This window comes from Camarhynchus parvulus, chromosome 3, assembly GCF_901933205.1.
Source record: "Camarhynchus parvulus chromosome 3, STF_HiC, whole genome shotgun sequence".
NCBI lineage: Eukaryota > Metazoa > Chordata > Aves > Passeriformes > Thraupidae > Camarhynchus > Camarhynchus parvulus.
In genome coordinates this window covers 111,847,064-111,868,742 of record NC_044573.1, presented here as the reverse complement: position 1 = coordinate 111,868,742, position 21,679 = coordinate 111,847,064, and the positions used below count along the sequence as shown (strand labels likewise).

Genomic DNA, 21,679 nt, shown 5'->3' with positions numbered 1-21,679 from the left:
TCGGAGGGCGGAGCGGGATGGGAGGCTCGGGATGAGGCTCCGGGGGAGGCTCCCGCTGCTGGCCCGGCCTCTCCCGGCTCGGAGCCGCCCCTCGGTCGGACCCGGGTGTGTCCCGGATCCCAAAAATCCCAAAATTCGGTTTTCTCTCCTCCCCCGTTTCCACCGGGAATGGAATTCCCGAGGAATCCTCCCGGGGATTTTCCAGGCGCTGAGCCCGCCTGGCGTTCTGCCCGTTCCTGTTTTTCCCCTTTTCCCTGTTTTTCGCCCGCTCCAAAATTTCCTTTTTTTTTTTTTTTCACGTTCTTACCCCGGGAGTCGCGTGGTGCCTCCCAAAATCCTCCGCTCTCCCCCCTCAAAAAAAGATTAAAAAAATTCCACCGTGGGAAGCGGGAGGATTCTAAAAATTATCCAAGGAAAGACAAACAACAGGGAAAAAAAAAAAAAGAAAAAATGAAAAAAGAGGAAAAAAAAAAAAAAAAAAAAAAAAAAAAAAAAAAAAAAAAAAAAAAAAAAAAAAAAAAAAAAAAAAAAAAAGAAAAAAGAAAAAAAAAGAAAAAAGGTGAGAAAAGAAAGAAAAAAAAAGAAAAAATAAGAAAAGGAAGATAAAAAAGAAAAAGAACAGGAAAAATTAAAAAAAGGAAGGAAGAAAGGAAGAAAAAAAAAGAAAAATTAAAAAAAGAAAAAAGAAAGAAAAAGAAAGAAAAAAAGAAAAAGTAAAAAAAAGAAGGAAAAAAACATGGGAAAAAATAATGAAAAATAAAAGAAGTAAAAAAAAAGAAAGCATAAAAAAAAAGGAAGGGAAAAAAAAAAAGAAAAAAGAAAATATAAGGAAAAAAAAAAAATGTTTTTTTTCCCAACCTTTGGAGCCGTTGTTTTCCAAAGGCTGTGAGTCCAAGGTTAAAGATAAAACCGTCTGGGAATGCGGGAATGTGAGATTGGACCGGTGGGAAGAGGGGGACGGGAAAAAATCCCTGCTGGAAAAATCTCAGCCTGGAATTTGTGGGAATTCGGGACGGGGAAAGGGGATTGGGGTGGGATTTTTGGGAAGAGCCAGAGTGGGAAGCAGGAGGGACCATGGAATAATTTAGGGTGGAAAAACCCTCTGGAATAATCAGCGAAATCCAGGATCTGTGATCCCCCTCCCAAATCCAGAGGGATTTGAAATCCCACCAGGGATAGGGGCTGCAAACCCTTTCCAGGCAGGAATTCTTTCCAGGCAGAATTCCAAGCCTTGAGAATTCCATGGGGGTTCGTGTGTCCTGTGGGATCCTTGGAGCCGTCAGGGATATTTGGGAATTTGGGAAGGTGGGGAGGGGCTGGGCTGGAATTCCCAGAGAATTCCCTCAGAGAAATGTCCAAATAAAATTTTGGAGCATCCTGGGATCGTGGAATTCCCAGAATTTGATGATTCCATGCCTCAGATCCCATGAGTTTGTGGCACTTCCCACAATTCCAAGAATTCCTGGATTGTGGAAAATGTGGGGTTGGAATTGGGATGGGATTTAAGCTTCCATCCTGGAATTCCAGGCCTCAGATCCCATGAATTTGGGGCACTTCCCACAATTCCAAGAATTCCCTGGATCGTGGAAGGTGTCAGGGTTGGAATGAGATGGGATTTAAGCTTCAATCCCGGAATTCCATGCCCCAAATCCCATGAGTTTGTGGCACTTCCCACAATTCCAAGAATTCCTGGATTGTGGAAAATGTGGGGTTGGAATTGGGATGGGATTTAAGCTTCCATCCTGGAATTCCACGTCACAGATCCCACGGTTTTGTGGCACTTCCCACAATTCCAAGAATTCCCTGGATCATGGGAGGTGTCAGACTCAGAACTGAGATGGGATTTAAGCTTCCATCCCGGAATTTGAGAACTCCAGGCCTCAGATCCCATGAGTTTGTGGCACTTCCCACAATTCCAAGAATTCCCGGATTGTGGAGAGTGTCAGGGTTGGAATGGGATGGGATTTAAGCCTCTATCCTGGAATTTGAGGATTCCACACTACAGATTCTGTGGTTTTGTGGCACTTCCCACAATTCCAAGAATTCCCTGGATATTGGCAGGTGTTGGGGTTGGAACGGGATGGGATTTAAACTTCCATCCCGGAATTTGAGAATTCCAGGCCCCAGATCCCATGGTTTGGTGGCACTTCCCACAATTCCGGGAATTCCCTGGATCATGGGAGGTGTCAGACTCAGAATTGGGATGGGATTTAAGCTTCCATCCTGCAGTTTGAGAACTCCAGGCCTCAGATCCCACGGTTTTGTGGCACTTCCCACAATTCCAAGAATTCCCGGATTGTGGAAAATGTGGGGTTGGAATTGGGATGGGATTTAAGCTCCCATCCCAGAATTTGACAATTCTGTGTCTCAAATCCCACGATTTTGTGGCACTTCTCACAATTCCAAGAATTCTCTGGATCATGGAAAATGTGGGGTTGGAATTGAGATGGGACTTAAGCTTCCATCCTGGAATTCCACGTCACAGATCCCACGGTTTTGTGGCACTTCCCACAATTCCAAGAATTCCCTGGATCAGTGGAACCCCTGGATGTTCTCCCATTCCCTGCACACGGATCCAGGTTTGGGAATGATTTATTAACCCCTCCCAGCAATTCCTGGCTCAGATCCATGGAAACCCACACCCGGCACCGGCGATTCCCAGGTTTCCCTCCACCCCGGTGGGATCCGTGTCCAGAATATCGCCGGGAATCCAAGGCTGAGCTCAGCGGCCTCGCGTGGATCCCAAATATTCCTCCAGCAGCATTCCCAGCTCCGAGTTCTGCCGCTGCAGGGCCGTGGCCTCGGAAAGCAGCTCGGATCTCCTGGTCAGAACTTTGCTGGGAAAGGAACACCGGGAAAATCCACGGGATTGCGTGGAAAATCCCCCTGGAATTGTCCCAGTCCTGCCCCCACGCCGCCAGGCACTCACTGGTATTCCGAGAGCGCGGCTCCAAGCGCGTCCCAGAGTTTGAGTTTGCGCTGGGGAATGATGCGGGTCATGGCTTCCCAGTATTCCCCGTCCTTGGAATTGTCCCGGACGTCCTGGATTTCCTTGGGGGGTCCTTCGTCCCTGGGGATGGAGAACAAAGCTTTGGGATGGAGATCCAAAGCTTTGGGACGGAGAGGAAACACTTGGGATGGAGAAGGAATCCTTGGGATGGAGAACAAATATTTGGGATGGGGAGCAAATCCTTGGGAATAGGGAACAAATCCTTGGGAAGGAAAACAAAACTTTGGGATGGAGAACAAATCCTCGGGATGGAGATCAAAATCTTGGAATGGAAACAAATCCTTGGGGTGGAGAACAAAACTTTGGGATGGAGAACAAATATTTGGGATGGGGAGCAAATCCTTGGGAATAGGGAACAAATCCTTGGGAAGGAAAACAAAACTTTGGGATGGAGAGCAAATCCTTGGGAATAGAGAACGAATCTTTGGGAATAGTGGACAAATCTTTGGGATAGAGAACAAATCCTTGGGAATACGGAACGAATCCTTGGGATAGACACCAAATCCTTGGGGTGTAGAACAAATCCTTGGCAACTGGGAATTCAAAATTGAGAAACAAATTCTTGGGATGGAGATCAAATTTTTGGGATGGAGAACAAGTTCTTGGGAATAGAGAACAAATATTTGGGATGGAGAACAAATCCTTGGGAAGGAAAACAAAACTTTGGGATGGAGAACAAATCCTCGGGATGGAGATCAAAATCTTGGAATGGAGATCAAATCCTTGGGGTGGAGAACAAATTTTTGGGATGGACAAAAAACTCTTGGGAAGGAGAACAAATCCTTGGGGTGGAGATCAAATATCTGGGATGGAGAGCGAATCCTTGGGAATAGAGAACAAATCTTTTGGGAATAGTGAACAAATCTTTGGGATGGAGGGTAAATCCATGGGATGGAGAACAAATCCTTGGCAACTGGGAATTCAAAACCAGGAAACAAATTCTTAGGAAGGAGAACAAAACTTTGGGATGGAGAGAAAATCTCATGGATAGAGAAAACAAATTTGGGATGGAGAACAAATCTTTGGGATGGAAAACAAATCCTTGGGAATATGGAACAAATCCTTGGGATAGAGACCAAATCCTTGGGGTGTAGAACAAATCCTTGGCAACTGGGAATTCAGAACTGGGAAACAAATTCTTGGGATGGAGATCAAATTTTTGGGATGGAGAACAAATCCTTGGGAAGGAAAACAAAACTTTGGGATGGAGAAAAAACTCTTAGGAAGGAGAACAAATCCTTGGGATGGAGATCAAATATCTGGGATGGAGAGCGAATCCTTGGGAATAGAGAACAAATCTTTTGGGAATAGTGAACAAATCTTTGGGATGGAGAGTAAATCCTTGGGATGGAGAACAAATCCTTGGGAACTGGGAATTCAAAACCAGGAAACAAATTCTTAGGAAGGAGAACAAAACTTTGGGATGGAGAGCAAATCTTTGGGACGGAGAACAAAATTTTGGGGTGGAGAAGAAACACTTGGAATGGAAAAATTCCTGGGATGGAGAACAAATCTTTGGGATGAAGAGCAAATCTTATGGATAGAGAAAAAAAAACTTGGGATGGAGAACGAATCTTTGGGATGGAAAACAAATCCTTGGGAATAGAGAAAAAATCTTTGGGAATAATGGACAAGTCTTAGGGATAGAGAACAAATCCTTGGCAATTGGGAATTCAAAACTGGGAAACAAATTCTTGGGATGGAGATCAAATTTTTGGAATGGAGAATAAATTTTTGGGATGGAGAACAAATCTGTGGGAATAGAGAACAAATATTTGGGATGGAGAACAAATCCTTGGGAAGGAAAACAAAACTTTGGGATGAAGATCAAATTTTTGGGATAGAAAACAAATCCTTGGGAATAGAGAACAAAACTTTGGGAATAGAGAACAAATCCTCGGGATGGAGATCAAAATCTTGGAATGGAAACAAATCCTTGGGGTGGAGAACAAATTTTTGGGATGGAGGAAAAACTCTTGGGAAGGAGAACAAATCCCTGGGATGGAGATCACATATCTGGGATGGAGAGCGAATCCTTGGGAATAGAGAACAAATCTTTGGGAATAGTGAACAAATCTTTGGGATGGAGGGTAAATCCTATGGTGAGCAAATCCTTGGCAACTTGGAATTCAAAACCAGGAAACAGATTCTTAGGAAGGAGAACAAAACTTTAGGATGGGAGAAAATCTGCATGGATAGACAAATTTGGGATGGAGAACAAATCTTTGGGATGGAAAACAAATCCTTGGGAATATGGAACAAATCCTTGGGATAGAGACCAAATCGTGGGTGTAAGGTGGGCAACCTTGGCAACTGGGGATTCAGAACTGGGAAACAAATTCTTGGGATGGAGATCAATTTTGGGATGGAGAACAAATCCTTGGGAAGGAAAACAAAACTTTGGGATGGAGGAAAAACTCTTAGGAAGGAGAACAAATCCTTGGGATGGAGATCAAATATCTGGGATGGGAGCAGCGGAATGAGAACAAATCTTTTTGGGAATAGTGAACAAATCTTTGGGATGGAGAGTGAGGAGGAGAACAAATCCTTGAGGAACTGGGAATTCAAAACCAGGAAACAAATTTTAGGAAGGAGAACAAAACTTTGGGATGGAGAAAAATCTTTGGGGGGAGAGAAAAACAAAAATTTTGGGGTGGAGAAGAAACACTTGGAATGGAAAAATTCCTGGGATGGAGAACAAATCTTTGGGATGAAGAGCAAATCTTATGGAGAAAAAAAACTTGGGATGGAGAACGAATCTTTGGGATGGAAAACAAATCCTTGGGAATAGAGAAAAAATCTTTGGGAATAATGGACAAGTCTTAGGGATAGAGAACAAATCCTTGGCAATTGGGAATTCAAAACTGGGAAACAAATTCTTGGGATGGAGATCAAATTTTTGGAATGGAGAATAAATTTTTGGGATGGAGAACAAATCTGTGGGAATAGAGAACAAATATTTGGGATGGAGAACAAATCCTTGGGAAGGAAAACAAAACTTTGGGATGAAGATCAAATTTTTGGGATAGAAAACAAATCCTTGGGAATAGAGAACAAAACTTTGGGAATAGAGAACAAATCCTCGGGATGGAGATCAAAATCTTGGAATGGAAACAAATCCTTGGGGTGGAGAACAAATTTTTGGGATGGAGGAAAAACTCTTGGGAAGGAGAACAAATCCCTGGGATGGAGATCAAATATCTGGGATGGAGAGCGAATCCTTGGGAATAGAGAACAAATCTTTTGGGAATAGTGAACAAATCTTTGGGATGGAGGGTAAATCCATGGGATGGAGAACAAATCCTTGGCAACTTGGAATTCAAAACCAGGAAACAGATTCTTAGGAAGGAGAACAAAACTTTAGGATGGAGAGAAAATCTCATGGATAGAGAAAACAAATTTGGGATGGAGAACAAATCTTTGGGATGGAAAACAAATCCTTGGGAATATGGAACAAATCCTTGGGATAGAGACCAAATCCTTGGGGTGTAGAACAAATCCTTGGCAACTGGGAATTCAGAACTGGGAAACAAATTCTTGGGATGGAGATCAAATTTTTGGGATGGAGAACAAATCCTTGGGAAGGAAAACAAAACTTTGGGATGGAGGAAAAACTCTTAGGAAGGAGAACAAATCCTTGGGATGGAGATCAAATATCTGGGATGGAGAGCGAATCCTTGGGAATAGAGAACAAATCTTTTGGGAATAGTGAACAAATCTTTGGGATGGAGAGCAAATCTTTGGGACGGAGAACAAAATTTTGGGGTGGAGAAGAAACACTTGGAATGAAAAAATTCCTGGGATGGAGAACAAATCTTTGGGATGAAGAGCAAATCTTATGGATAGAGAAAAAAAAACTTGGGATGGAGAACGAATCTTTGGGATGGAAAACAAATCCTTGGGAATAGAGAAAAAATCTTTGGGAATAATGGACAAGTCTTAGGGATAGAGAACAAATCCTTGGCAATTGGGAATTCAAAACTGGGAAACAAATTCTTGGGATGGAGATCAAATTTTTGGAATGGAGAATAAATTTTTGGGATGGAGAACAAATCTGTGGGAATAGAGAACAAATATTTGGGATGGAGAACAAATCCTTGGGAAGGAAAACAAAACTTTGGGATGAAGAACAAATCCTCGGGATGGAGATCAAAATCTTGGAATGGAGAACAAATCCTTGGGGTGGAGAACAAATCCTTGGGAAGGAGACCAAATCCTTGGGATGGAGAACAAATCCTTGGGATGGAGAACAAATCCTTGGGATAGAGAACAAATCCTTGCAATTGGGAATTCAAAATTGGGAAACAAATCCTTGGGATGGAGAGCAAATTTTTGGGAATAGAGAACAAACCCTTGGGGTGCAGAACAAATCCTTGGGAAGGAGAACAAACTCCATCCTTCCCTCCCTCCCCAGCTCCTGGATCATCTCCTGCCTGGTTTATTCCCAGCCTTGGGAATCTCCTGATCCCTCAGGGAAGGTTGGGAATCTCTTCCTCCAAGCAGAACAGCCCAGGAGCTCCCAGGAAATTCCCTGGGATCCCAGTTTGGCTCCATTCGCTGTCCCCATTCCCACCTCAGCTTGGCAAATTCCTGCAGGAATTCCCTCAGGATCGTCAGGACGTGATCCACTTGGATGGACGGGACGCGAGGGGCGCTCCCGGGGGGTCCGCGCTGGGAATGTGATCCGCTCTTCTCATCTGGATCCGTGGGATCTTCTACCTGGCTGACCTGGAGGGAGAAAAGCTGGATGTGGAATTTTCCGGGAGAACGCGCCGATCTTCATCCCTGGAATTCTTGGGATGCCTTCCCGGGATCTGCCGGGATCCCCCCTGGTGGATCCTACCGGGATCTTGGGCGCGTGGTGGGATTCGTAGTCCAGGAAAAAATCCACGAGGGCGACGCAGCTCGTCCTCGTCCTCGATCCGGAAGGCCTGGAAAAGCGGGAATTCCGTCAGGGTTCCGTGGGATGGGGATGGGGAATGGGAATTCTCCAGGAGCAGAGGAAATGCTGGAATTCTGGGAAAATTCCGGATAAGCAAGGAATGGTGGGAAGGGGTTGACGTGGGATAGCCACGGAATATCCGTGGATGGGAAAGTCTGGGAAGAGGCTGGAGGAGCCCTGGAGGCGTTTAAATGGTCGGGATGGGCTGGAGATGGGAATCTGGGAATCATGGAATGTTCTGGGTGGGAAGGGACCTCACAGCTCATCCCGTTCCATGGGCAGGGACACCTTCCCATGATCCCAAACCTTTGGACACTGCCAGGGATCCAGGGATTCTCTGGGAATCCCAGCCCAGCCAGGAATCCCTTCCCAAGATCCCACCATCCCAAGCTCCCCTTTCCCACTGGAAGCCATTCCCTGCCTCCTGCCCCTCCAGCCCTTGTCCAAATCCCAGCTCTCCTGGAGCCCCTTGAGGGATTCCCCGGATCCTTCCCTGATCCAGGTGAGCATTCCCAGCTCCACCTCCTCCTGGCGCTCAGCATTCCAAGCCCAATCCCGGGAGATCCCATCCCAGCCCACCTCGAAGATGGTTCGGAGCTGCTGGACGTCGTTCCTGTGTCCCACCACCTCCCGCAGCGGCTTCAGGAGTTTGTTTTCCAGCAGGAACGCCTTGGGAAAAAGGCCGGGAAGAGGTGGCAGGGTGAGCGGTCCCAATCCCTCATTCCAAAGGGATCCACAAAAAAAATTAAAAAACCTGGATCTGGGGCTGATCCCGGATCCAGTGCTCCAGCAGCGCTCACCGTCTCCTCGCTCATGACCTCCAGGACTCTCCGGAGGGTTTTCCTGGGAATGCCGGCCGGGATGTGATGCTGTCCTCCATCCTTTCCTGGTTTTCCTTCCCTCCCTCTGCGCTCCGCGCTCCTTTCTTCCGACTCCTCCTCCCTTCCTGCTCCGGTTTTCCAGGCTTGATCCCTGAAAATCGGAGAGGGAAGTGGGAGCAAGATCCCAAAACCGTGGGAATCCCTGGAAAACAAAGCTCCTGGGATGAGAGATGCTTCCTGGCAAAACCAGGAAAAACCAGTGGGAATATCCCTTGGAATGACACAACTCAGGGGGAGACTCCTGGAAAATCCCAACTGGAGCAAGATCCCAAATCGTGGGAATCCCTGGAAAACAAAGCTCCTGGGATGAGAGCTGCTTCCTGGGAAAACCGGGAAGAACACAGCGGGAATATCCCTTGGAATGAGCCAACTCAGGGATGGAGACTCCTGGAAAATCCCAACTGGAGCAAGATCCCCAAACCGTGGGAATCCCTGGGAAACAAAGCTTCTGGGATGAGAGATGCTTCTTGAATTGGGAAAACTGGGAAAAATCGTAGCAGGAATATCCCTTGGAATGAGCCAACTCAGGGATGGCAACTCCTGGAAAATCCCAACTGGAGCAAGATCCCAAATCATGGGAATGGCCGGAAAACAAAGCTCCTGGGATGAGAGGTGGTACTTGAAACTGGGAAAACCTGGAAAAACACAGTGGGAATATCCCTTGGAATGACACAACTCAGGGATGGCGACTCCTGGAAAATCCCAAGTGGAACAAGATACCAAACCGTGGGAATCGCTGGAAAACAAAGCTCCTGGGATGAGAGATGCTTCCTGGGAAAACTGGGAAAAACCAGTGGGAATATCCCTTGGAATGACACAGCTCAGGGATGGCAATTCCTGGAAAGTTCCAAGTGGAGCAAGATCCCAAACTGTGGGAATCCCTGGAAAACAAAGCTCCCGGGATCACAGCAGCTTCTTGGGAAAAGCGGGAAAAACACATCGGGAATATCCCTTGGAATGAGCCAACTCAGGGATGGAGACTCCTGGAAAATCCCAAGTGGAGCAAGATCCCAAACCGTGGGAATCCCTGGGAAACAAAGCTCCTGGGATCACAGATGCTTCTTGGAATTGGGAAAAGCGGGAAAAACACATCGGGAATATCCCTTGGAATGAGCCAACTCAGGGATGGCGACTCCTGGAAAATCCCAAGTGGAGCAAGATCCCAAACTGTGGGAATCCCTGGAAAACAAAGCTCCTGGGATGAGAGATTGCTTCTTGGAATTGGGAAAACCGGGAAAAACACAGCAGGAATATCCCTTGGAATGACACAACTCAGGGATGGCGACTCCTGGAAAATCCCAAGTGGAGCAAGATCCCAAACCGTGGGAATCCCTGGAAAACAAATCTCCTGGGATGAGAGCTGCTTCCTGGGAAAACCGGGAAAAACACAGCGGGAATATCCCTTGGAATGACACAACTCAATGGTGGCGACTCCTGGAAAATCCCAAGGATTGGCGGGACACAGGAACATTTCCAAGGAGGAAAATCCCGAGGAATTTATGGATTCCCACCTTCCAGGAGCTTGGTGGCCAGCTCTATGGCGTCCCTCTTCTCCTGGCTGCGTCCCAGGGGCCCCACGTTGTCCATGAACCACAGCGGAGGCTCTTCCCACGGCATTCCCAGCTGCTGCACGTGGATGATCCGATCGGCGTCCAGCACCTCCCGGATCAGCGCTTTGGCCTCTTCCTCGTTCACGATCCAAACCTGCCGGAACCTCTCGGCACTGCTGCGCATCAGATGCCTGGAAAAATGGAAAAAAAAAATCCCAAATGTAATTTTTTTTAAATTTTAAAAGTTTATTAGTAATAAAATTGGAAAAATAGCGATAAAATTAGAGTAATAAAAATGTGGATCATCAGGATTTAGGGTAATGAAATTGTAATAAAATTCCTCGTTCCCGACCCAAACCTGCCGGAACCTCTTGGCGCTGCTGCGCATCAGATGCCTGGAAAAATGGAAAAAAATCCAAACGTTCTTTTTTAAAAATTTTAAAAGCTTAATAGTAAAAAAATGGTTATTAAAATAGTAACAAAATGGTTATAAAAATAGTAATAAAAGAGTTATAAAAATAGCGATAAAATTAGAGTAATAAAAATCTGGACTGTAAGGATTTAGGAAAATGAAATTGGAATAAAATTAAAAAAATAAATAATATCATTGGAGGAATAAAAATTTGGACCATTAGGATTTAGGGTAATGAAATTGTAATAAAATTGTAATAAAATTCCTCGTTCACGATCCAAACCTGCTGGAATCTCTCGGTGCTGCTGCGCATCAGAAGCCTGGAAAAATGGAAAAAAATCCCAATCGATCTTTTTTTAAAATGTTAAAAGTTTAATAGCAATAAAACTGGAAAAATAGCAATAAAATCAGAGTATAAAAATAAATAAAAATGTGGATAATCAGGATTTAGGGTAATGAAATTGTAATAAAATTCCTCGTTCACGATCCAAACCTGCCGGAACCTCTCGGCGCTGCTGCGCATCAGATGCCTGGAAAATTGGAAAAAGAAAAAAATTCTTATATATATTTTAAAGCTTAATATTAAAAAAAGTTTATTAAAATAGTAACATTATAAAAATAGTAATAAAAAAATTGGAAAAATAGCGATAAAATTAGAGTAATAAAAATCTGGACTGTAAGGATTTAAGATAATGAAATTGGAATAAAATTGAAAAAATAAATAATATCATTGGAGGAATAAAAATTTGGACCATCAAGATTTAGGGTAATGAAATTGTAATAAAATTGTAATAAAATTCCTCGTTCCTGATCCAAACCTGCCGGAACCTCTCGGTGCTGCTGCGCATCCGATGCCTGGAAAAATGGGAAAAAAATCCCAAATGTTATTTTTTTAAATTTTAAAAGTTTATTAGTAATAAAATTGGAAAAATAGCGATAAAATTAGAGTAATAAAAATGTGGATAATCAGGATTTAGGGTAATGAAATTGTAATAAAATTCCTCGTTCACGATCCAAACCGCGCCCTCCTTCAATCCTGAAAATAAAAATAATTAATAAAAAAATAAAAAAAAAAAAAAGGTATAAAAGTAATCAAATTCCTCGTTCACGATCCAAACCTGCGCGAACATATCAGATGCCTGGAAAAATGGAAAACAATTCCAATCGATCTTTTTTTAAATTTTAAAAGTTTAATAGCAATAAAATGGTCAAAAGAATAGTAATGAAATGGTTACAAAAATAGTAATAAAACAGTTATAAAAATAGGAATAAAATTAGAGTAATAAAAATTTGGACAATCAGGATTTAGAATAATAAAATTGTAATAAAATTGTAATAAAATTCCTCATTCCCGATCCAAACCTGCCGGAATCTCTCGCTGCTGCTGCATCAGAAGCCTGGAAAAATGGAAAAAAAAACCCAAATGTTATTTTTTTTAAATTTTAAAATTTATTAGTAATAAAATTGGAAAAATAGCGATAAAATTAGAGTAATAAAAATTTGGACCATCAGGATTTAGGGTAATGAAATTGTAATAAAATTCCTCGTTCACGATCCAAACCTGCCGGAACCTCTCGGCGCTGCTGCGCATCAGATGCCTGGAAAAATGGAAAAAAATCCAAACGTTCTTTTTTAAAAATTTTAAAAGCTTAATAGTAAAAAAATGGTTATTAAAATAGTAACAAAATGGTTATAAAAATAGTAATAAAAGAGTTATAAAAATAGCGATAAAATTAGAGTAATAAAAATCTGGACTGTAAGGATTTAGGAAAATGAAATTGGAATAAAATTGAAAAAATAAATAATATAATTGGAGGAATACAAATTTGGACCATTAGGATTTAGGGTAATGAAATTGTAATAAAATTCCTCGTTCACGATCCAAACCTGCCGGAATCTCTCGGCGCTGCTGCGCATCAGAAGCCTGGAAAAATGGAAAAAAAATCCCAAATGTTCTTTTTTTTAAATTTTAAAAGTTTATTAGTATAAAATTGGAAAAATAGCGATAAAATTAGAGTAATAAAAATGTGGATCATCAGGATTTAGGGTAATGAAATTGTAATAAAATTCCTCGTTCCTGATCCAAACCTGCCGAAACCTCTCGGCGCTGCTGCGCATCAGAAGCCTGGAAAAATGGGAAAAAAAATCCCATATGTTATTTTTTTTTAAATTTTAAAAGTCTAATAGTAATAAAATTGGAAAAATAGCGATAAAATTAGAGTAATAAGAATGTGGATAATCAGGATTTAGGGTAATGAAATTGTAATAAAATTCCTCGTACGCATCCAAACCCGCGGAATCTGTAACTAGGATCAGATGCCTGGAAAATTGGGAAAAAATCCCAAATGTTCTTTTTTTTAAATTTTAAAAGTTTATTAGTAATAAAATTGGAAAAATAGTGATAAAATTAGAGTAATAAAAATGTGGATCATCAGGATTTAGGGTAATAAAATTGTAATCAAATTCCTCGTTCACGATCCAAACCTGCCGAACCTCTCGGCGCTGCTGTGCATCAGATGCCTGGAAAAATGGAAAACAATTCCAATCGATCTTTTTTTAAATTTTAAAAGTTTAATAGCAATAAAATGGTCAAAAGAATAGTAATGAAATGGTTACAAAAATAGTAATAAAACAGTTATAAAAATAGGAATAAAATTAGAGTAATAAAAATTTGGACAATCAGGATTTAGAATAATAAAATTGTAATAAAATTGTAATCAAATTCCTCGTTCCTGATCCAAACCTGCCGGAATCTCTCGGCGCTGCTGCGCATCAGAAGCCTGGAAAAATGGGAAAAAAAATCCCAAATGTTATTTTTTTTAAATTTTAAAATTTATTAGTAATAAAATTGGAAAAATAGTGATAAAATTAGAGTAATAAAAATAAATAAAAATGTGGATCATCAGGATTTAAGGTAATGAAATTGTAATCAAATTCCTCATTCACGATCCAAACCTGCGGAATCTCTCGGCGCTGCTGCCATCAGAAGCCTGGAAAAATGGAAAAAAAAAAATCCCAAATGTTTTTTTTTTTAAATTTTAAAATTTATTAGTAATAAAATTGGAAAAATAGCGATAAAATTAGAGTAATAAAAATGTGGATCATCAGGATTTAGGGTAATGAAATTGTAATAAAATTCCGGTCGTCACGATCCAAATTTGCCGGAACCTCTCTGCTGCGCATCAGATGCCTGGAAAAATGGAAAAAATCCAAACGTTCTTTTTTAAAAATTTTAAAAGCTTAATAGTAAAAAAGTGGTTATTAAAATAGTAACAAAATGGTTATAAAAATAGTAATAAAAGAGTTATAAAAATAGCGATAAAATTAGAGTAATAAAAATCTGGACTGTAAGGATTTAAGATAATGAAATTGGAATAAAATTGAAAAAATAAATAATATCATTGGAGGAATACAAATTTGGACCATCAGGATTTAGGGTAATGAAATTGTAATAAAATTGTAATAAAATTCCTCGTTCACGATCCAAACCTGCCGGAACCCCTCTCTGACGCGTGCGATCAGATGCCTGGAAAATTGGGAAAAAAAATCCCAAATGTTATTTTTTTAAATTTTAAAAGTTTATTAGTAATAAAATTGGAAAAATAGCAATAAAATTAGAGTATAAAAATGTGGATCATCAGGATTTAGGGTAATGAAATTATAATCAAATTCCTCGTTCCTGATCCAAACCTGCCGGAATCTCTCGGCGTTGCTGCGCATCAGAAGCCTGGAAAAATGGAAAAAAATCCCAATCGATCTTTTTTTTTAAATTTTAAAAGTTTAATAGTAATAAAACTGGAAAAATAGCTATAAAATCAGAGTATAAAAATAAATAAAAATGTGGACCATCAAGATTTAGGGTAATGAAATTGTAATAAAATTCCTGGCTTACGATCCAAACCTGCCGGACTTATCTAGCTATATCAGAAGCCTGGAAAAATGGAAAAAAAAATCCCAAATGTTATTTTTTTTAAATTTTAAAAGTTTAATAGTAATAAAATTGGAAAAATAGTGATAAAATTAGAGTAATAAAAATGTGGATCATCAGGATTTAGGGTAATGAAATTGTAATAAAATTCCTCGTTCCTGATCCAAACCTGTAAACCTATATCAGATGCCTGGAAAAATGGAAAAAAATCCCAATCGATCTTTTTTTTTAAATTTTAAAAGTTTAATAGTAATAAAACTGGAAAAATAGCTATAAAATCAGAGTATAAAAATAAATAAAAATGTGGACCATCAAGATTTAGGGTAATGAAATTGTAATAAAATTCCTCGTTCACGATCCAAACCTGCGGAATCTCCTCGGTGCTGCTGCGCATCAGAAGCCTGGAAAAATGGAAAAAAATCACAAACTTTTATTTTTTTTTTTAATTTCAAAGGTTTAATAGTGATAAAATTGGAAAAATAAATAATATAATTGAAGTCATAAAAATTTGGACTGTTGGGAATAAGGGTAATGAAATTGTAATAAAATTTGTAATAGAATTGTAATAGGATTAGGATAATAAAATTGTAATAAAATTGTAAAAATAAATAATAAAATTAGAGAAATAAAAATTTGGACAATTAGGATTTAGGGCATAAAATTGTAATAAAATTTGTAATAAAATTGTAATAAAAATAGGATTCCAGCATAACTTTCTAACATAACACCTATAATATTGATTTTAATATTTCATATTATTAATATTTTTCATATCAATATTTGCGAAAAGACAATAATAAAATTAATATTTGCGAAAAGCCAGCAATAAAATACACATTTTCTACAGGAAGGGATCCCCACCGGGTCGGAATTCCAAGCGCTTCCCACCTCATCCGGTCCCGCGTCTCCTGGAACTGCCCCACCACCCGCTCCAGCTCCGATTCCAGGCTCTGCTTTTCCTCTTGGAATTTCGCCTCCTGCTTGGCCATTTTGTCCTTCAGCAGTTCCAGGGTGGTCCGGAATCTGGGACGGGACGGAGAGCCCGGGATTTGGGGATGTCCCGGCTGTGGGAAAAGCTTTGGAACGGGATGGGATTTCCCGGGACGGGTTTTACCGGTTGATTTTCCTTTTCTGCAGGGATCGGAGCGTGGAATTTTCCACGTCCAGCTGCCGGAGCACGTCCAGGTTGTATTCCAGCTTCACCTGGTTCAGGTGGTAAATGCCCTTCATCTGACGGAGTTTCCTCTCCAGGTGCTGGAATTCCATGGTGGGGGGGGAAAAATTCACAAAGAATTCCATGGGAATTCCATGGAAATCACATGGGAAAAAACCCACAGGAACAACCCCTTCATCTGACGGAGTTTCCTCTCCAGGTACTGGAATTCCATGGGGGAGGAAAAAAAAAATCACAAAGAATTCCATGGGAATTCAATGGGAAAAAAATCACAAAGAATTCCATGGAAATTCCATGGGGAAAAACCCACAAAGAATTCCCTGGGAATTCCATGGGAAAAACCCACAGGAACAACCCCTTCATCTGACGGAGTTTCCTCTCCAGGCACAGGAATTCCATGGGGGAAAAAAAAAAATCACAAATAATTCCATGGGAATTCCATGAAAATGCCATGGGGGGAAAAAATCCACAAAGAATTCCATGGAAATTCCATGGGAAAAAAAAATCCACAAAGAATTCCATGGGAATTCCATGGGGAAAAACCCCACAAAGACAAACCCACAGGAACAACCCCTTCATCTGACCGAGTTTCCTCTCCAGGCACTGGAATTCCATGGGGAAAAAAGAAAAAATTTACAAAGAATTCCATGGGAATTCAATGGGAAAAAAATCACAAAGAATTCCATGGAAATTCCATGGGGAAAAACCCCACAAAGAATTCCATGGAAATCACATGGGAAAAAACCCACAGGAACAACCCCTTCATCTGACCGAGTTTCCTCTCCAGGCGCTGGAATTCCATGGGGAAAAAAGAAAAAATTCACAAAGAATTTCATGGAAATTCAATGGTTTTCCATGGGGAAAAAAAATCCACAAAGAATTCCATGGGAATTCCATGGAAAAAAAAAAACCACAAAGAATTCCATGGAATTCCATGGGAAAAAAACCCACAAAGAATTCCATGGAAATTCCATGGATTTACATGGGGAAAAAAAAAAACCACAAATAATTCCATGGAAATTCCATGGGAAAAAAACCCCACAAAGAATTCCATGGAAATTCCACGGGAAAAAAACCCCACAAAGAATTCCATGGAAGTTCCATGGATTTCCATGGGCGGGAAAAAAACCCCACAAATAATTCCATGGAAAAAGAAAAACCCACAAAGACAAGCTTTGAATTCAGGAAAAAACCAGGGGAACTCCCAGAAGGGTTTGGATTCCCCAGGAAAAAACAAACAAATAAACAAAAAAATCTGGAATTACATCCCAGCAGGGCCAAGAGTTTATTCCCTTTCCAGAGGACGGGGGAAAGCCACGGTCCAGGGGTTAATTCCCAAAAATCCCACCCGAGGCAGAAATCCAAAGGGCAAATCCCAAAAAAACCCATCAGGGAAGTCGTTCCCAATCCCAGGCTCTCCCAGCTCGGAATTCCCACCCTAAATCCCAGTCCCAGGTTCAGTTTTTGCTTCCAGGTTTGGTTGATTTTTCTTTTCCACCTGCAGTGGGCACAGAGAATTCCCCATCCTCCTCCTCCTCCTTAGGGAATTCTGAGTTTGTTTGGATTAATAATTGGGATATTTTACACCGATTTGGGGAAGAAAATATTCCTAAAATCCTGTGGAAAACTTTCCCTGGAACAGCCTGAGCGATTTCTCTGTTATTATCCTTGTTCCCAAGGCTGCTCCAAAAACCAGGATAAGGTTGTGGAACACAAGGAGGGAAAATTATCAACGGAGCCTCCCCCAGCCACAGCTCAAGGTTGTTTTTCCAACGTTTTCCCGTCACAACATTCCCTGGGAATGCTGATCTCCAGCACGGAGCTGTCTCCATCCCAAAACACCCGGGAACATCCCGCACGTCCAAGTTATCGGAACGGAGGGTGTGGAGCTGCTGGAGCGCGGCCAGGGAATGGCAGGGAACGGCTGGGAGAGCTGGGAATGTGCAGCCGGATCAGGGGAGGATCCAGGGAATCCTTGGAGCCGCTTCCCGATCCCCAAGGGGCTCCAGGAGAGCTGGGATTTGGGCAAGGGCTGGAGGGGCAGGAGGCAGGGAATGGCTTCCAGTGGGAAAGGGGAGCTTGGGATGGTGGGATCTTGGGAAGGGATTCCTGGCTGGGCTGGGATTCCCAGAGAATCCCTGGATCCCTGGCAGTGTCCAAGGGTGGATTTTGATCACCCTGGGATGGTGGGAAGTGTCCCTGGGATCATGGGATTGAAGGTCCATGGATCCCATCCCAAACCATTCTGGGATTCTGGGATCCAGGACACTCAGGATCCATCCCCAGGGATTTTTATGGAATTTGGGGATGGAAAAGGGAAGGGAGACCCTTCCTGGATTCCCAAATTCCCAGAGAAGTGCCTGGATCCCAAAATTCCTTCTCAAGGAGGAATCGGGATGGGGCTGGATCCAGTGCCAGGCTGGGAGAGCTGGGAATGTGCAGCTGGATCAGGGGAGGATCCAGGGAATCCTTGGAGCCTTTTCCAGAGGGAAAGGAGAGCTGGGATCTGGGATTTGGGATTTGGGATGGAGGGGCAGGAGGCAGGGAATGGCTTCCAGTGGGAAAGGGGAGCTTGGGGTGGTGGGATCTTGGGAAGGGATTCCTGGCTGGGCTGGGATTCCCAGAGAATCCCTGGCAGTGTCCCAGGAAAGGTTGGAGCAGCCTGGGATTGTGGAGGTGTCGGGGCTGGAATGGGATGGGATTTGAGGTCCCTTCCCACCCAAACCATTCCAGGATTCCCGGTGGTGATTCCCCGATCCGGGGCCTTTCCCGGTACCTCCACGTCCTGCTCCAGCTGGGATTTCAGGCTGTCGTGGATCTCCACGCTCTCATCCTGCAGCTCGTTCAGCTGCTGCTCAAAATCCAGCGCCTTGTCCATCTGCTTCCGCAGGAATTCCAGCTGTGGGGACAAGGAGAGCCTCATCCCACCACATCCCACCTCCTCCCACCACATCCAACCCCAGCCAACCTCCTCCAACCTCATTGTATCTCATCCAACCCCATCCCACCCCATCCAACCTCATCCACCCTCATCCAGCCTCATCATCCAACTTCATCCCACCACATCCAACCTCCTCCCACCACATCCCACCTCCTCCAACCTCACTGTATCTCATCCAACCTCATCCCACCTCATCCAACCTCATCCAACCCCATCCCACCTCATCCAACCCCATCCCACCTCATCCAACCCCATCCCACCTCATCCAACCTCCTCCAACCTCATTGTATCTCATCCTACCTCATCCAGCCTCATCATCCAACCTCATCCCAGCACATCCAAACTCATCCAATCTCCTCCCACCTCCTCCAAGCTCCTCCCACCACATCCAACCCCATCCAACCTCCTCCAACCTCATCCAACATCACTGTACCTCATCCAACCTCATCCAACCCCATCCAAACTCCTCCAACCCCATCGAGCCTCATCCAACCTCATCCAACCTCATTGTACCTCATCCAACCCCATCCCACCTCATCCAACCTCCCACCTCCTCCAAGGTCATCCCACCACATCCAACCCCGTCCCACCTCATCCAACCCCAGCCAACCCCATCCCACCTCATCCAACCTCATTGTATCTCATCTGCCCTCATCCAGCCTCATCATCCAACCTCATCCCTCCACAACCAAGCCCATCCAACCTCCTCCCACCTCCTCCAAGCTCCTCCCACCACATCCAACCCCATCCAACCTCCTCCAACGTCATCCAACCTCATCCATCGTCCTCCAGTGTTATCATCCAACCTCATCCCACCTCCTCCAACATCACTGTACCTCATCCAACCTCATCCAACCCCATCCAAACTCCTCCAACCTCATCGAGCCTCATCCAACCTCATTGTACCTCATCCAACCTCATCCAACCCCATCCCACCTCATCCAACCTCCCACCTCCTCCAAGGTCATCCCACCACATCCAACCCCATCCCACCTCATCCAACCTCATCCAAACTCATCCGCCCTCATCCAGCCTCATCATCCAACCTCATCCCACCACAACCAAGCCCATCCAACCTCCTCCCACCTCCTCCAAGCTCCTCCCACCACATCCAACCCCATCCAAAGTCTGTCCTCCAACCTCCTCCCACCTCATCCAGCCTCATCCAACCCCATCCAACCTCATCCAACTTCATCATCAAACCTCCTCCCGCCACATCAACCTCATCCAACCTCATCCAACCTCCTCCAACCTCCTCTAACTCCTCTCACCTCATCCAACTTTATCCTACCTCCTCCAACCTCCTACCACCTCCTCTCACCTCATCCCACCCCATCCAATCTCATCCAATCTCCATCTAACCCCATCCCACCTCATCCAACCTCATCCAACCTCATCCCACCCCATCCAACCTCATCCAACCTCATCCCACCCCATCCAACCTTATTCCAACCTCATCCAACCTCATCCAACATCCTCCAACCTCATCCCAGGTCATTCCAGCTCATGCCACCTCCTCCAACCTCATCCAAACTCCTCCAACCTTATCCCACATCATCCAACCTCATTCCATCTCATCCACCCTCATCCAACCTCATCCTACCACATCCAAGCCCATCCAACCTCCTTCAAAACCTCCTACCACCTCATCCCACCTCATCCAACCTCATCCCGCCTCTTCCATCTTCATCCAACATCCTCCCACCCCATCCCACCTTCTGCAGCCCCATCCCAATCTCACCCCATCTCATCCATCCTAATCCAATCTCGTCCAACCTCCTCCCACTTTATCCAACCCCATCCCACCTCATCCAATCTCATCCATCTAAGCCCATACAACCTCATCCTGCCTCCTCCAATCTCCTCACACCTCGTCCCACCTCATCCAACCTCCTCCAACCTCCTCAAGCCTCCTCCAACCTCATCCAGCCTCATCCAACCCCATCCAAGCTCCTCCCACCACATCCAACCTCACTCCAGCTCATCCAACCTCCTCCCAACCCCTCCAACCTCATCCCACCTCATTCAAACTCTTCCAACCTCATTCCATATCATCCAACCTCATCCCATCATCATCCAACCCCATCCAATCTCATCCAACCTTCTCCAACCTCATCCCACCCCATCCAGCCTCATCCAACCTCATCCCATGTCATCCAGGCTCATCCAACCGCATTCAGTCTCATCCCACCTCATCCAACCCCATCCAGTTTCATCCCAACCTCATCATCCAACCTCATCCCACCACATCCAACCTCACCCAACCTCCTCCAACATCTTCCAACCTCCTCCAACCTTATCCAACCCCATCCCAACTCATCCAACTCCATCCCACCTCCTCCAGCTCCAGCCAACCTCCTCCAATCCCATCCCACCATATCCAATGTCTTCCAACCTTATCCGAGCTCATCCAAGGTCCTCCAACTCCATCCAACCCCATTCCACCTCATCCAACCCCATCCAGTCTCCTCCAACCCCATCCCACCTCATCCAACCCCATCCAACCTCATCCAACCCCATCCCACCTCATCCAACCCCATCCATCCTCATCCAATCCCATCCATCCTCATCCAACCTCATCCAGCCTCATCCAACCCCATCCAACCCAATCCCACCTCATCCAACCCCATCCAACCCCATCCAACCCAATCCCACCTCATCCAACCCCATCCATCCTCATCCAACCCCATCCATCCTCATCCAACCTCATCCAACCCCATCCAGCCCCATCCCACCTCATCCAACCCCATCCATCCCAATCCATTCTCATCCAACCTCCTCCCACTCACCATCCTCATCCCACCTCATCCAACCCCATCCATCCTCATCCAACCTCAGCCA

General features: G+C 43.9%; 1 protein-coding gene across 1 annotated transcript in view; it reads right to left on the bottom strand.

Moving 5' to 3' along the window:
- Positions 1-2,620: 2,620 nt before the first annotated feature.
- Positions 2,621-21,679, bottom strand: part of DRC1 (dynein regulatory complex subunit 1) — a 35,057-nt gene continuing 15,998 nt past the window's right edge. The window contains 11 exon segments of the mRNA XM_030944802.1: positions 2,621-2,837; positions 2,930-3,070; positions 7,584-7,738; positions 7,854-7,941; positions 8,419-8,621; positions 8,753-8,795; positions 8,798-8,924; positions 10,345-10,574; positions 15,612-15,746; positions 15,838-15,977; positions 18,674-18,796. Of these exon segments, the coding sequence (XP_030800662.1) occupies positions 2,723-2,837; positions 2,930-3,070; positions 7,584-7,738; positions 7,854-7,941; positions 8,419-8,621; positions 8,753-8,795; positions 8,798-8,924; positions 10,345-10,574; positions 15,612-15,746; positions 15,838-15,977; positions 18,674-18,796 (1,500 nt within the window). The 3' untranslated portion in view covers positions 2,621-2,722.